At 36.8% G+C, this 11,676-nt stretch overlaps 1 protein-coding gene across 1 annotated transcript in view; it reads left to right on the top strand.

Annotated features, from left to right (window-relative positions):
- The window catches only part of HERC1 (HECT and RLD domain containing E3 ubiquitin protein ligase family member 1), a gene marked incomplete at its 5' end in the record, with an annotated part of 50,248 nt that overhangs the window by 6,667 nt on the left and 31,905 nt on the right, over positions 1 to 11,676 (top strand). Inside the window, 9 exons of the mRNA XM_009582817.1 lie at positions 615 to 854; positions 1,058 to 1,141; positions 2,136 to 2,656; positions 4,792 to 5,567; positions 6,928 to 7,126; positions 8,096 to 8,256; positions 9,865 to 9,981; positions 10,154 to 10,385; positions 11,544 to 11,668. Of these exons, the coding sequence (XP_009581112.1) occupies positions 615 to 854; positions 1,058 to 1,141; positions 2,136 to 2,656; positions 4,792 to 5,567; positions 6,928 to 7,126; positions 8,096 to 8,256; positions 9,865 to 9,981; positions 10,154 to 10,385; positions 11,544 to 11,668 (2,455 nt within the window). The remainder of the gene's footprint in view (positions 1 to 614; positions 855 to 1,057; positions 1,142 to 2,135; positions 2,657 to 4,791; positions 5,568 to 6,927; positions 7,127 to 8,095; positions 8,257 to 9,864; positions 9,982 to 10,153; positions 10,386 to 11,543; positions 11,669 to 11,676) is intronic.

Raw genomic sequence — 11,676 nt, 5'->3', positions numbered from 1 at the left:
TGCTGAACTAGGTAGATTTTGAATTTTTTCTTTAGAAAAACACTTCACAAAACATTTTTTTTTCTTGCAAAAAGACATATCAGCCTGTCTGACTGACAAGACCAGCTTTTAATACATCATCTGGAGTGATTTTTTTTAGGAATATAGATACCTACACAGTTGTAGTCCTTGTTAGTACCATCTTTGAGCGTAACACTTTTACTTGGTTTTTTGCTTGATGTGTAAATCTCTCACTGTGAACATGAGGAGTAAAGCTTATTTATTTCTGTAATATTATTTTTAGCACTTGTAACCCAACTTCCGGGTGTATATATTTTGAGTGTGAAAAAAAACCCAACAACTTTGTGTATTTACATACAGTTTTCTTAATTACTAGTAGGTTAAGTTTAAATGACTTGTTAATGACTGACCTTATACACCAAGATGTCATTTTAGAGGTAGAGTGTGATTTTAGCTTATTAGCTTATTATTTTTTTATTTATTTAAAGCTACTGAGTAAAACAGTTAAAAGTGTGCATAAATATGTGTAAGGTAAAGTTTCATTGCTTTATCGTGTTAAAACATATATTCTTGACTTTTTTCCCCTGGGTTTTTTGTTTTGTTTTGCCTGCTAGTTCTACATTGTGAAGGAGAATCGAGGCAATGAAGGCACATGTGTAGGAGTTTCTCGCTGGCCAGTACATGATTTTAACCATCGCACTACCTCAGATATGTGGCTATATAGAGCGTATAGTGGTAACCTTTATCACAATGGAGAACAAACTTTGACCCTGTCCAGCTTTACCCAAGGAGATTTCATCACATGTGTATTAGATATGGAAGCAAGAACTATTTCATTTGGTAAAAATGGAGAGGTATTTAACATTAATTGTTTTTTTGGTGTTTTTTGCAGTAATTTGGCATGGATGTTTTATATAAAGCTAAGCATGACAGTTAAGACATGTGACAGTTTCAGTACTTACAAGGATTGTAATACAGGTATAACTTTGTAACATTTCGTATTTGTGCTGGTTAAGGTGTTCTAAGTTTGGGGTTTTTTGTTTCGTTTTTTAACTAGGAGCCAAAACTAGCTTTTGAAGATGTGGATGCAGCAGAGTTATACCCTTGTGTTATGTTCTATAGCAGTAATCCAGGAGAAAAGGTAACTTAAATGTTCTTCTGCATAGGTGTACTGGTTTTGGCTGGGATAAAGTCAATATTGTCGCAACAGCCTGTATGGTGCTATATTTTGGATTTATGACCAAAACAGTGTTGATAATGCAGTCGTTTAGCTATTGCTGAACAGTGTTTACACAGGATCAAGGCTTTCTCAGTTTCTCACTCTGTCCCTCCCAGCCAGTACATTGGAGGTAGGCAAGAGGCTGGGAGGGAGTGCAGCCGGTCAGCTCACTTAAAGTGACCAAAGAGCGATTGTATTTTGTGTCACTTGTTTTTCTTTTTTTTCTTTTATTTTGGGGTTTTTTTTTCCTCTTTTATTTATGAAACTTTCTTTATCTTTTCTCACTTTTGCCCTCTGATTCTCTTCCCCATCCTGCTGGGGGGGGAGTGATTGAGTGGCTGTGTGGGGCTTAGCTGCCTTACTGGGGTTAACCTGCAACAATAGGTCATAAGTTTATCCTTTCCCTTCAGTTCTCCTCTGTGTCAATGTGATAGATGTTGGTTTTTCTGGGGGGTGGGGGTGGTAGCTAACAAGTGCTGAGAATGTCACTGATAATTCATTTTGGTTTATGACATACATAGCACTACATTACTTGCACACTAGCTGGACTTTTCATAAATTCCTATACTGTGCAATCTATTGTAAATTTAAAATGTATTTTATTATTTAGAATTGATTTACAGACTTGCTGTTCTACACACAAAATTGCATTCCCCAGAAACCAGGGAGAATGTAGTATTAGGAATTCCATATAGTCTTATGTGAGAAACCATGAACTGTTGTAATTTCAGCATCCTTGAATTTGAAAGGATGCAGGTTTTGATCAGTGTTAAGGTGGATTTCCTAGAGAGCCCAAGCAAAAAAAGACAATGCTAGTAATTTTTTCTATTCAGTAGGAGACTCCTGTATTTATAAAATTAGCTTCTTCAGGTATGTTGAGAAGATAACTTTTAAACTGTTCTCTTTAAACACTTAGGTGAAAATCTGTGATATGCAGATGCGTGGTACACCAAGAGATTTGCTACCTGGTGACCCCATCTGTAGTCCTGTTGCTGCAGTGCTGGCAGAAGCCACTATCCAACTCATTCGTATCCTTCATCGTACAGACCGTTGGACACATTGCATCAATAAAAAAATGATGGAAAGACTGAATAAAATCAAAACATGTCTTAAAGAAGCAGGCCAAAAGCTGAAGAAAAGTCGCTCGATTCAAAGTCGAGAAGAGAGTGAGGTGAGAGAGGAGAAAGAAAATAAAGAGGAGGAGAAAAGCAAACATAGTAGGCATGGTCTGGCTGACCTTTCAGAACTGCAGTTGAAGATGCTCTGTGTGGAAGTGTGGCCTGTTCTAGCAGTAATTGGTGGAGTTGATGCTGGTCTTAGAGTTGGAGGTCGATGTGTACACAAGCAAACTGGACGTCATGCCACCTTGCTTGGAGTAGTGAAGGAAGGCAGTACATCTGCCAAGGTCCAATGGGATGAAGCAGAGATTACTATCAGGTATGTTCATTTTCTACACTTTTCACAATCTAGTGATGTTTTGTGCTTGGAAATCTTCAGAAGTAACATACATTTTACATTAGAGTCATGCTGACCAATTACTTCAAGCTTAGACTTCAAAATTTGGTTTTTTAAAACAAATATTATGAGTTAAATTTTTATGCTATCTAGTAATAAAATGCCTTGTATATCAAAAATAAATTTGATAGTTTTGAATTGATGAACATCGTTAGACTTCTTAGATTTGGCCTCTGGGTTTCAGAGTTGGGATATGACCAGCTTGCCAGTTTTCCTAGATTTGAAATGAGCCTTGCTTGTTTTAGAATCGGTATGTATTGGCTAACTAAAACATTATTGCTGTCTTAATTCACTACAGCTTCTTGGTTATGTCTGTAAAGAACACAGATTTTTATTGGGGGTTAGTGCGCACTGTTGTTGTAAATGGTGAACCTGGTTCTGAAGAGAGACCTGATTGGGTTATCAGAGTTGAGAACAGGTGTCTTTGCTGCATTGTCATTCCCTTCTTAAGGGACTAGAAATTGCTCTGTGGGGCTTGAGGAGTGGCTAAGATCAGGAGATGGGAGGATTCTCTCTGGTGGATTGGATAATGGTGTTCAAATTAATGCTGGCTCGAAGTAGTGTCTGTTCATTCTCTGACCTGCCTTAGAGAGCTAAAGGAATGCCCCTGTATTAGATGGTAACACTCTGGAGTTATTGTTCTGCAGATGATGGTGAGAACTGGGGAGGAGGCTGGAAGGACATACTGCTTTTTCCGACTGTCTTGCAGATGTGCCTTCAAAGGGAAGGCACTTGGAAGGAAACTCTGAAATGAAGCTAGTGGCTTCTCTGGGCTCTCTGGTGCTCTCAAAGGAATTGCCTATGTTTTTGTGTGGAGAAGATTTGATTCACTAAATTTCTTAAACTCTTTCTGGCTATAGCTGAACTGTAACCTTCTGGAGAAATCGAGCAGTAATTATTTTTGTTGCAACCAGTTACAGTTACATTCTGAAACAACTGAGGTCAGTTCACCTCTTAGAACTGTTGCAACATTATGCCTGTTTTGTCTTTTTGCAAAGGCTGTTGTCACTTTAACTAAATATACTGAAGTGCAATTGATTGTCAAATTTAATTCCAGATATAAATTCTTTCAAGTATGCCCATGTGACAGTAGAGCCTTAAAGTAAGTGTGCCTTTAAAATAATTTGAAATATTATTTGAGTGAAGTGGTACAGCGCTTGAACATAGGCAAGCTCTTGGTAATGCATTGAATTCAGTTCAAAATATACCTTCTTAATTAAAACCAGGCTAAAGCTTGCGTTCATTTTTAGGTAGAAGTTTACATTGTAAGATGGGAAGACATTTTGGGATAACAAAAGGAAGATTTAAAAGTCCTTTATCTGCTGGATGTATGGAAAATACAAGATGTATGGAAATAGAGGCTGGTGAATTTTTGTCCTGCTTAGAATGAAAATTAGTCAAATGTAACAGTCCTAAATGTTACAAAAAATTATCACTGAATACAGATGGACAGATAGACAGACATATGTTATGTGTGTCTGTTGGGTTTTCTGGCCTGTGTTTTTTTAAAACTTACTGTCCTCTCTAGGCAATCTGTCCTGACAGAACCAGAGACAGAATTCTCATAAGATATTAGTAGTGTGCTCCTTGTGATGAATAGTTGAACAGGAATGTGAGGTCAATCAAAGCATTTCCTTAATGTAAAAAAAGTTCAGGAGTGTTTTGTTTCTAAGCTTTTATACCTATTCCCAAATTCAGCTCAGGTATGATGATAAAATTTGGCTTAAGGTAGTTTTTCTTAGTAGAAATCTCTAGCTTATTTCTAAATAATACAGTAGAAACCTCTGTCAGCACAGAATTGAGAGCTTCTATGATGCTTCTGGGTTTTAATGCTTGTTGAAAGCCTGTGCATGCTTTGTTGCCTTTGCTCTGATACCATATCTCCCCATTTTCTGATCATAACCTCATTTTCCCCTGTTTACATTTAATTTTTAGAATTGGTTTGTTTATTTTATTAAATATATTTTACATCTTACTTTGCCTACATTATTTCCTGTACTTTCCTCCTGTCTCTCCCTCACTTGCTTTTTCCTGTGTCATTCTGATCTTTATTAAAGCTTCCCAACTTTTTGGTCGCCTAGTGATACTCCATTGTATAATCTGGAGCCCTGCGAACCACTGCCTTTTGATGTTGCAAGATTTCGTGGGCTGACAGCTGCTGTGTTGCTGGACCTTACCTATCTGACTGGTATTCATGAAGACATGGGAAAGCAAAGCACCAAGAGACATGAGAAAAAACACAGACATGAATCTGAAGATAAAGGGGAAATGGACCAGAAAACGGAGGGTGATGTTGGATCAGATACACGATTAGGACAAAGTGCTGATGATAACAAAGGACATAGCGCTACAAGCTCTAAGTCGGAAAGTGAAATTGCTTCCTTTTCATTAGAACCATCAACACTAGCTACGGAATCCCAACACCAACCTGCTGAAGGAAGAAAAAAGAATCATGAACATACTCCAAGAAATCATGATATAGTACAGTCAGAAATCAGAGCAGTACAGCTATCTTATCTTTATCTTGGTGCTATGAAGTCACTTAGTGTTCTTCTTAGTTGTAGTAAATATGCTGAACTACTGTTAATACCAAAAGTCCTGGCAGAAAATGGTCACAACTCTGATTGCGCTAGTTCTCCAGTTGTCCATGAAGACGTTGAAATGCGTGCTGCCTTGCAGTTCCTGATGCGACACATGGTGAAACGGGCAGTCATGCGTTCACCGATTAAAAGAGCTCTAGGACTGGCAGATTTGGAACGAGCACAAGCCATGATCTACAAATTAGTGGTTCATGGGCTGCTGGAGGATCAGTTTGGTGGCAAACTTAAACAAGGTACATTTTCAAAATAATGGAAGTATAGTGCTAAATTTTTTTTTTATTTTTATTAAAATTAGTAGTAACAATTATAACACAAATAACATAATCTTGTAATTTTGTAGTGGTTATGCTTCGGAGGAATCTTAATTGGACAGAGAAATTTTACAAAGATGTTTTACTGTTTTGTAGTTGTAATACTGACTTTTTTGCCCTTTCCCCAATTCCTTATTTTAATAAAAAGTGAATGCATATCAGTCAATCAGAAATATAAGTTTCTAATTTGTCTTCAATACTTCTTAAAAATGAGCAGTTCTTCTTCTTGTCAGAAGGATTTGCATGTGATGTAAATATCATAAAGTTCACTGTTGTTAAATGTGATTGTATGCAGTCATGGTAACAGAAGATGTTGAGCATGTGTGTATTCAGGGTGTAAGTAACTGTGTTTCTGTCTGTGAAAATCTCTAAATCAGTTGTGGGGTTTTGGGTTTGGGGTTTTGTTTTCTGAGGTTTTTTTCTGAGGTATTTGGCACTGTACTAACAGAAGCTGAAGAGAAAATGTGTATCATTCCTTTTCTTCTTAAAAACACGCGTATTGCAGTCTGCATCTTCAGGAAAACCATTTAGAATCATAGATTCATAGAATCGTTTAGGTTGGAAAAGACCTTTAAGATCAAGTCCAACTGTTAACCTAGTGCTGCGAAGTCCACTGCTAAACCATGTCCCTAAGCACCACATCTACACGTCTTTTAAATACCTCCGGGGATGGTGACTCAACTACTTCCCTGGGCAGCCTGTTCCAGTGCTTGACAACCCTTTTGGTGAAGGGTTAAACTGATTTAAATAAGTTTAAACAAAGAAAAAAAAATCTAAAATATTAAAGCTAATTACTGCGCTATCTGGTTCTTTACTGTCTTAACGACTTCTTCTAAACCAACCAAAAAACCCCTTCAAAAATCTGTTATTTACACAGCTGAGTTAAAAATAGCTTTATAGTTAATCAGCTCTATTTCCATATCTGAGACTTCTTTCCCTTTTGCCCAAGAGAATAATCCTAGCTGTTACAATCATAAATCTAAATCTCTAAATCTAAATATCATAAGATCTAACCAAGTAAATGGCTTCTGTTATCATCTGGAAAGACTTGTTTACTATTTACCTTGTATCGGTATGACAACACCAAGAGCTGATAGACTGATTTCTTTACATAAGTCCATGAGTTATTGGCAGAAGTATTTGTATGGTCTGCATTTCTGCACACCCCTTTCTTTGGGGGGAATTTTAAATAATGAGTTATCTTTGAAAGTTTAGCCTCAGCTACTGTTTTGCTCTACACAGTTATATTAATGTTCCTGTAACGTCCTTTTTTCTGTTGCAGAAGTAGATCAACAAGTAGAAGAAGGTGATCAGTCTCAGCAAGCCCAAACACCAGTTACAACCAGCCCTTCTGCATCTAGTACGACATCTTTCATGAGCAGCTCTCTGGAGGATACTACCACTGCTACTACTCCAGTAACTGATACTGAAACAGTTCCAGCTTCAGAATCACCTGGTGTTATGCCTCTCAGTCTTCTCAGGTAAAATACCTGTATTTTCAGCATGTATGATTTTGTGGGTGTCGGTGATCAGTTGTGTGGTTTATATGCAATATATGTCTTTAGCTGTCTAAGCCTTTGAAAATGTTAATGTTTGTATTTACTGTCAAGAACTGCCCCTGCAGAGGTCAGAGTTTAATTCATTACTCTGCCTTGCACGACATGCGTTACTAGAAATAAAAAACTGTTAAGCTTTTAATATACACTGTATATATATGTATCATCTGAATTCTTTAAGACAGGAGAAAATACCTTCCTTATTCAGTTCTTCAGTTTATTTGGTATAGTTTAAATTACAAATCTCTGAAATTCTGTATTTTTAATGAATAGTTTTTGATTCTCAAACTAGAGTAGATCTTAATTTGTAGGTAACATCCTGCAAGCTAAGACCTTGTTTCATCCTCCCCTCACATACTGAAATGGAAGTAAGATAAAGCTAGTTAATCTGCAGAGGCTATTTGTGATGTAGAAGGAAATCTGCTTTACATTGAATAGAGTCCTGTTCTAAGTTTAATTCTGTTGATGTATCTGACCTCTGTTCTTAGAGGTTTTGCAGATACAATTTGACAAAAGCCAGAACAATGTCCTATTACCACGACAGTGAAAGTAAAATACTCACCTGCTTTATTAGTCAGACTCAGTTCTGAACAAAGTGGGGAAATGGGAAGAATGTTTATTTCTCTCTTATCTCCTAGGACAGCTCTTGGTCTATGAGGGGTTTTTTTAGGTGCATACTTAGAATTTAACTTTCCAGGCAGAGGTGATAGGAATGAGCTGTTCCAACAGCGTTTTTCTGCCCACCTCAATGTATGTGATGCACCTTACCCTTACAAAACTCAATTGCTGTAAAGTATGACTTGCCAAGTGCACTCTATTTTGGTGGTTTTCTTGTGTCAGACCTTTTTCAGCGTAGCTCTTTTTAGTATAAATGTATATTGTTCTTTTTTAAAGGCAAATGTTTTCCAGTTATCCTACCACAACTGTGCTTCCAGCACGACGTGCTCAGACTCCTCCAATATCGTCTTTACCAACATCTCCTTCAGATGAAGTTGGAAGGAGACAAAGTTTGACTTCGCCTGATTCCCAATCTGCGAGGCCTGCCAATCGTACAGGTAAATTTGTAGTCAATATAGATAGAAATGTGGACAAGTTAGTAAATTCGCAGAAGTTCAGTGTAGTTTTTTAAGACATTGAGAACCAACAGGCTTTCTTTTTAATGCAACCTAACATGCAAAGCATTGTTGAAAACCTTTTAATGACTATCTTAGGACAAAAAGTTGTAGATTGTCTAGCTGTAGGCTTTATCAAGCAAATGAAAGTAGTTTTTACAAGCTGTGGAACGGATTACAAACTACATGTGTAAAATGAGGATGCAGTATAAGTGGTAATTACTTCAAAATGTTAATCCAATTTGGGCTTGTTTCCTTGGTTGTGTGCCACTGTTTAGTGCACTAATTTTCTAGCTTTTGTTAGATCATATACTACACAGAAAAGGGGAATTGGTGTATTATACGATACATACACCAGTGTAGATCCTTCCAATTAATCTTGTTTAATGAGATAGAAAGGGCTGCCTAACCTTCATGGGCTCCTCATGCTGCTGTCTGGAATCGTGTGAAGGTAATGGGAGGCTTCTGTTCATAGATGTTTTATTACTGCCTGCACTGTACTACTCCAAACAGAAACTTGCTCCATTCCAGGTGTACATACAGAATGGAACAGCTAGGAGGCTGAGCAAATTGTTGTGTGAGAATATTGAGCTTCTATTGTGATGCAAAGGAGATAATACTAAAAAGAAAAATACAAGTCCATATATATGTGTTTTGTATTAAATGGATAGAGGAGACTGAGTTAAAGTATATTCTCTAGATTTCATACTCAGTGCTGAGAAACAAAGTCCATGCTTTAAAATTCCTGACTGATACAACTTTTTATTCTTGCTCTTATATCCATACCATTAGTTGGGTCTTTTAGCTGTTTCGTTTGTTGCATAGCAACTTGTCTGCTCAGTTTCACAAATGCTTAGATGGCAGATGCTTACCAATGATTTTTTTTTTTTTTTTTTTTTAAAATGAGATAGGTTGCTTCTAGTCATGATGCTGTCTTTACAACAGTGTTTGTTAGTACATTGTTGATGCCTTCATTGATGAGACCTCACTTTTATGGCAAATGATAAGAAAAACTGTGGGGTTTGGGCAGTAACTAACCTTTTTAGAGTCCCTTGAAAGACTCTCTGCACAGAAATATAGCCATCATCTGCAAAGAGATTTTTCAGATATGTCACCAGCTTAGTTGAGGTCTCTTTCTGTACCTTAAGAGGAATGTGTATTGGTGTGATCTCATAACGTTTGGGAATCTTAATGATTCAGACAAGGATAACTTTATCTAGTCTACCTAAATATAAATCAAATAGATAATTTGATACAGTTTGAAATGGAAATAAACTTCTTAGAAATATCTTAAAAGAAATAGTTCTTTGAATATCATCAGTATCCTACTTGATTAAACAGAAGCTTACACAATATATATGTTACCAATAAGAATGAACACTGTCTGGTTTCATTACAGAAAGTATCTTACTTTGTGGATGGTAGTAGAGAGGAAAGTTGTTAATGGCAATTATTCCCTTATTTGAAGCTAATATATCAAAGCAAGGTCTAGTAGAGTAACACAAAAGAAAGATTTATGCACTTTACATAAAACGTTTTCTGTCTTTTAAGCTTTGTCTGATCCAAGCAGCCGACTTTCAACATCCCCTCCTCCTCCTGCCATTGCTGTTCCATTGTTAGAAATGGGGTTCTCCCTCAGGCAAATTGCAAAAGCTATGGAAGCTACAGGTAATCTATAACTATAATACCAGTTTAGACTGAAAAATTAGATAAATATGAAACACTTTTTTCCAATGGAGTACTTAATTTTTAAGTTCTATAACCATTTATGGGAAGAAAATTGAGTTTTTCACCATCAATGATATAATACAATTCTAAAGTGTGATTTTCCTGCTTTCAGGTGCCAGAGGAGAAGCAGATGCACAGAATATCACAGTGCTGGCCATGTGGATGATAGAGCACCCTGGGAATGAAGATGATGAAGAGCCCCAGTCAGAAGGGACTGCAGATTCACGACATGGGACAATAGTCTCTGGAAGTGGTGGAAAATCTGGTGATCATTGTTATCTGCAGTCACCAGGTGATATCCCTTCTGCTGATGCCACTGAAATGGAGGAAGGCTTTAGTGAAAGGTAAAATGTAGTTTTCTTCTAATAGCTTGTAATCTGTTGCTGAAACTGAAAATCACACAAGTTCATTGTTGCTGACAGAACATTACTTTGTAATGCCACTTCTGAATTTTCTTACAACATGAGTAAAAGCAAAGATTCAATTAAATTAGGTGTACATGGTGCATTTATTTTCCAGTACTGTTTGTGCACAGAACTGGGGAAGAATGTAACTGAGCATCCTTCCTTCAAAAAAAAGAGGAAGGAAGCTTACATGTTATTTAAAAGACCTAGTAATAAAGCAAAATTTCATTGGAGTGGTTTTTTTTTTCCTTCAGTGTATTCATGAACAGGTATTTTTCTACATTTTTCTTCTTAAATGAATTCTTCGTTTGTCCAGAGGGGATGAAACTGAATTGAAGTTTACATTCTCAGTCACCTTCACAACCTTAGATCTAAACTATCTTAAAAAAGGAGGAGAGGTGGTTGGTTTTCTTTTGTTTTGTTTTTAATCCTAAAAGTAGTGGTTAGATTTTTAAGTGACACCTATTTGGAGTCATACCAGCTTTTTTGTTAATAGGGAGGATGACAATTATAAGATGTATTTTGAGAACACTTTTGTTGAGATTCCTTGATCCTACTGAGATACGCATTTTTAAGTTTCCTCAGTTACGTTGTCCCAGGTAAACTGTCATTTCATGGAGAACTCACAGATTTCAGTTGGGAGAAATAAACTAAGCAACAAGTGTTACTAAATAACTTAAATTCATGTTGCAAAAGATTTTGGGCAACAGAGGGAATGACTGAGGCAGCAACAACAGAAAATTTGATTTTATTTCTTTTAAAAAGGAGAAGAAACCTGGTTCGAGCTGTAGTTAACATTGACAGCATAAAACGAGCGCACTCCCAAAACTTCTGCAATGCTTAGGCACTATGGAAGCATCGAATAGGTGTTGACATTGCTGCATCTAGTTTGTTTGAGGTAAATCTCACCGTCAAAAAGACAGTAAATACGTGCAGCAGTGGAACTGAAAATTCTTGAATTCCAAATTCCTTTTTTCTCCTTCCGTGAGGGAAAGAAACAAAATGCCAATAAATGTGATCTTAGTATTTTTCCTTACTTAGTGTATGTGGCTGTTTAAAACTTGGTTTGATTTACCTGTAAATTACAAATTCTTGTAGCCCTGATAATATGGATCATGTGGATAATGCAGCTTCTGCAAGTGGACCTCCTTCTAGAAGTCGGTCAGCTGTAACGAGAAGACACAAATTTGATTTAGCTGCGCGAACATTGCTAGCACGTGCTGGTAAGTAT

This window comes from Fulmarus glacialis, unplaced genomic scaffold (assembly GCF_000690835.1).
Source record: "Fulmarus glacialis isolate BGI_N327 unplaced genomic scaffold, ASM69083v1 scaffold14887, whole genome shotgun sequence".
In the NCBI taxonomy this organism is placed as follows: domain Eukaryota; kingdom Metazoa; phylum Chordata; class Aves; order Procellariiformes; family Procellariidae; genus Fulmarus; species Fulmarus glacialis.
The sequence above is the reverse complement of the archived record's forward strand: the minus strand, read 5'-3'. Positions and strand labels throughout refer to the sequence as shown.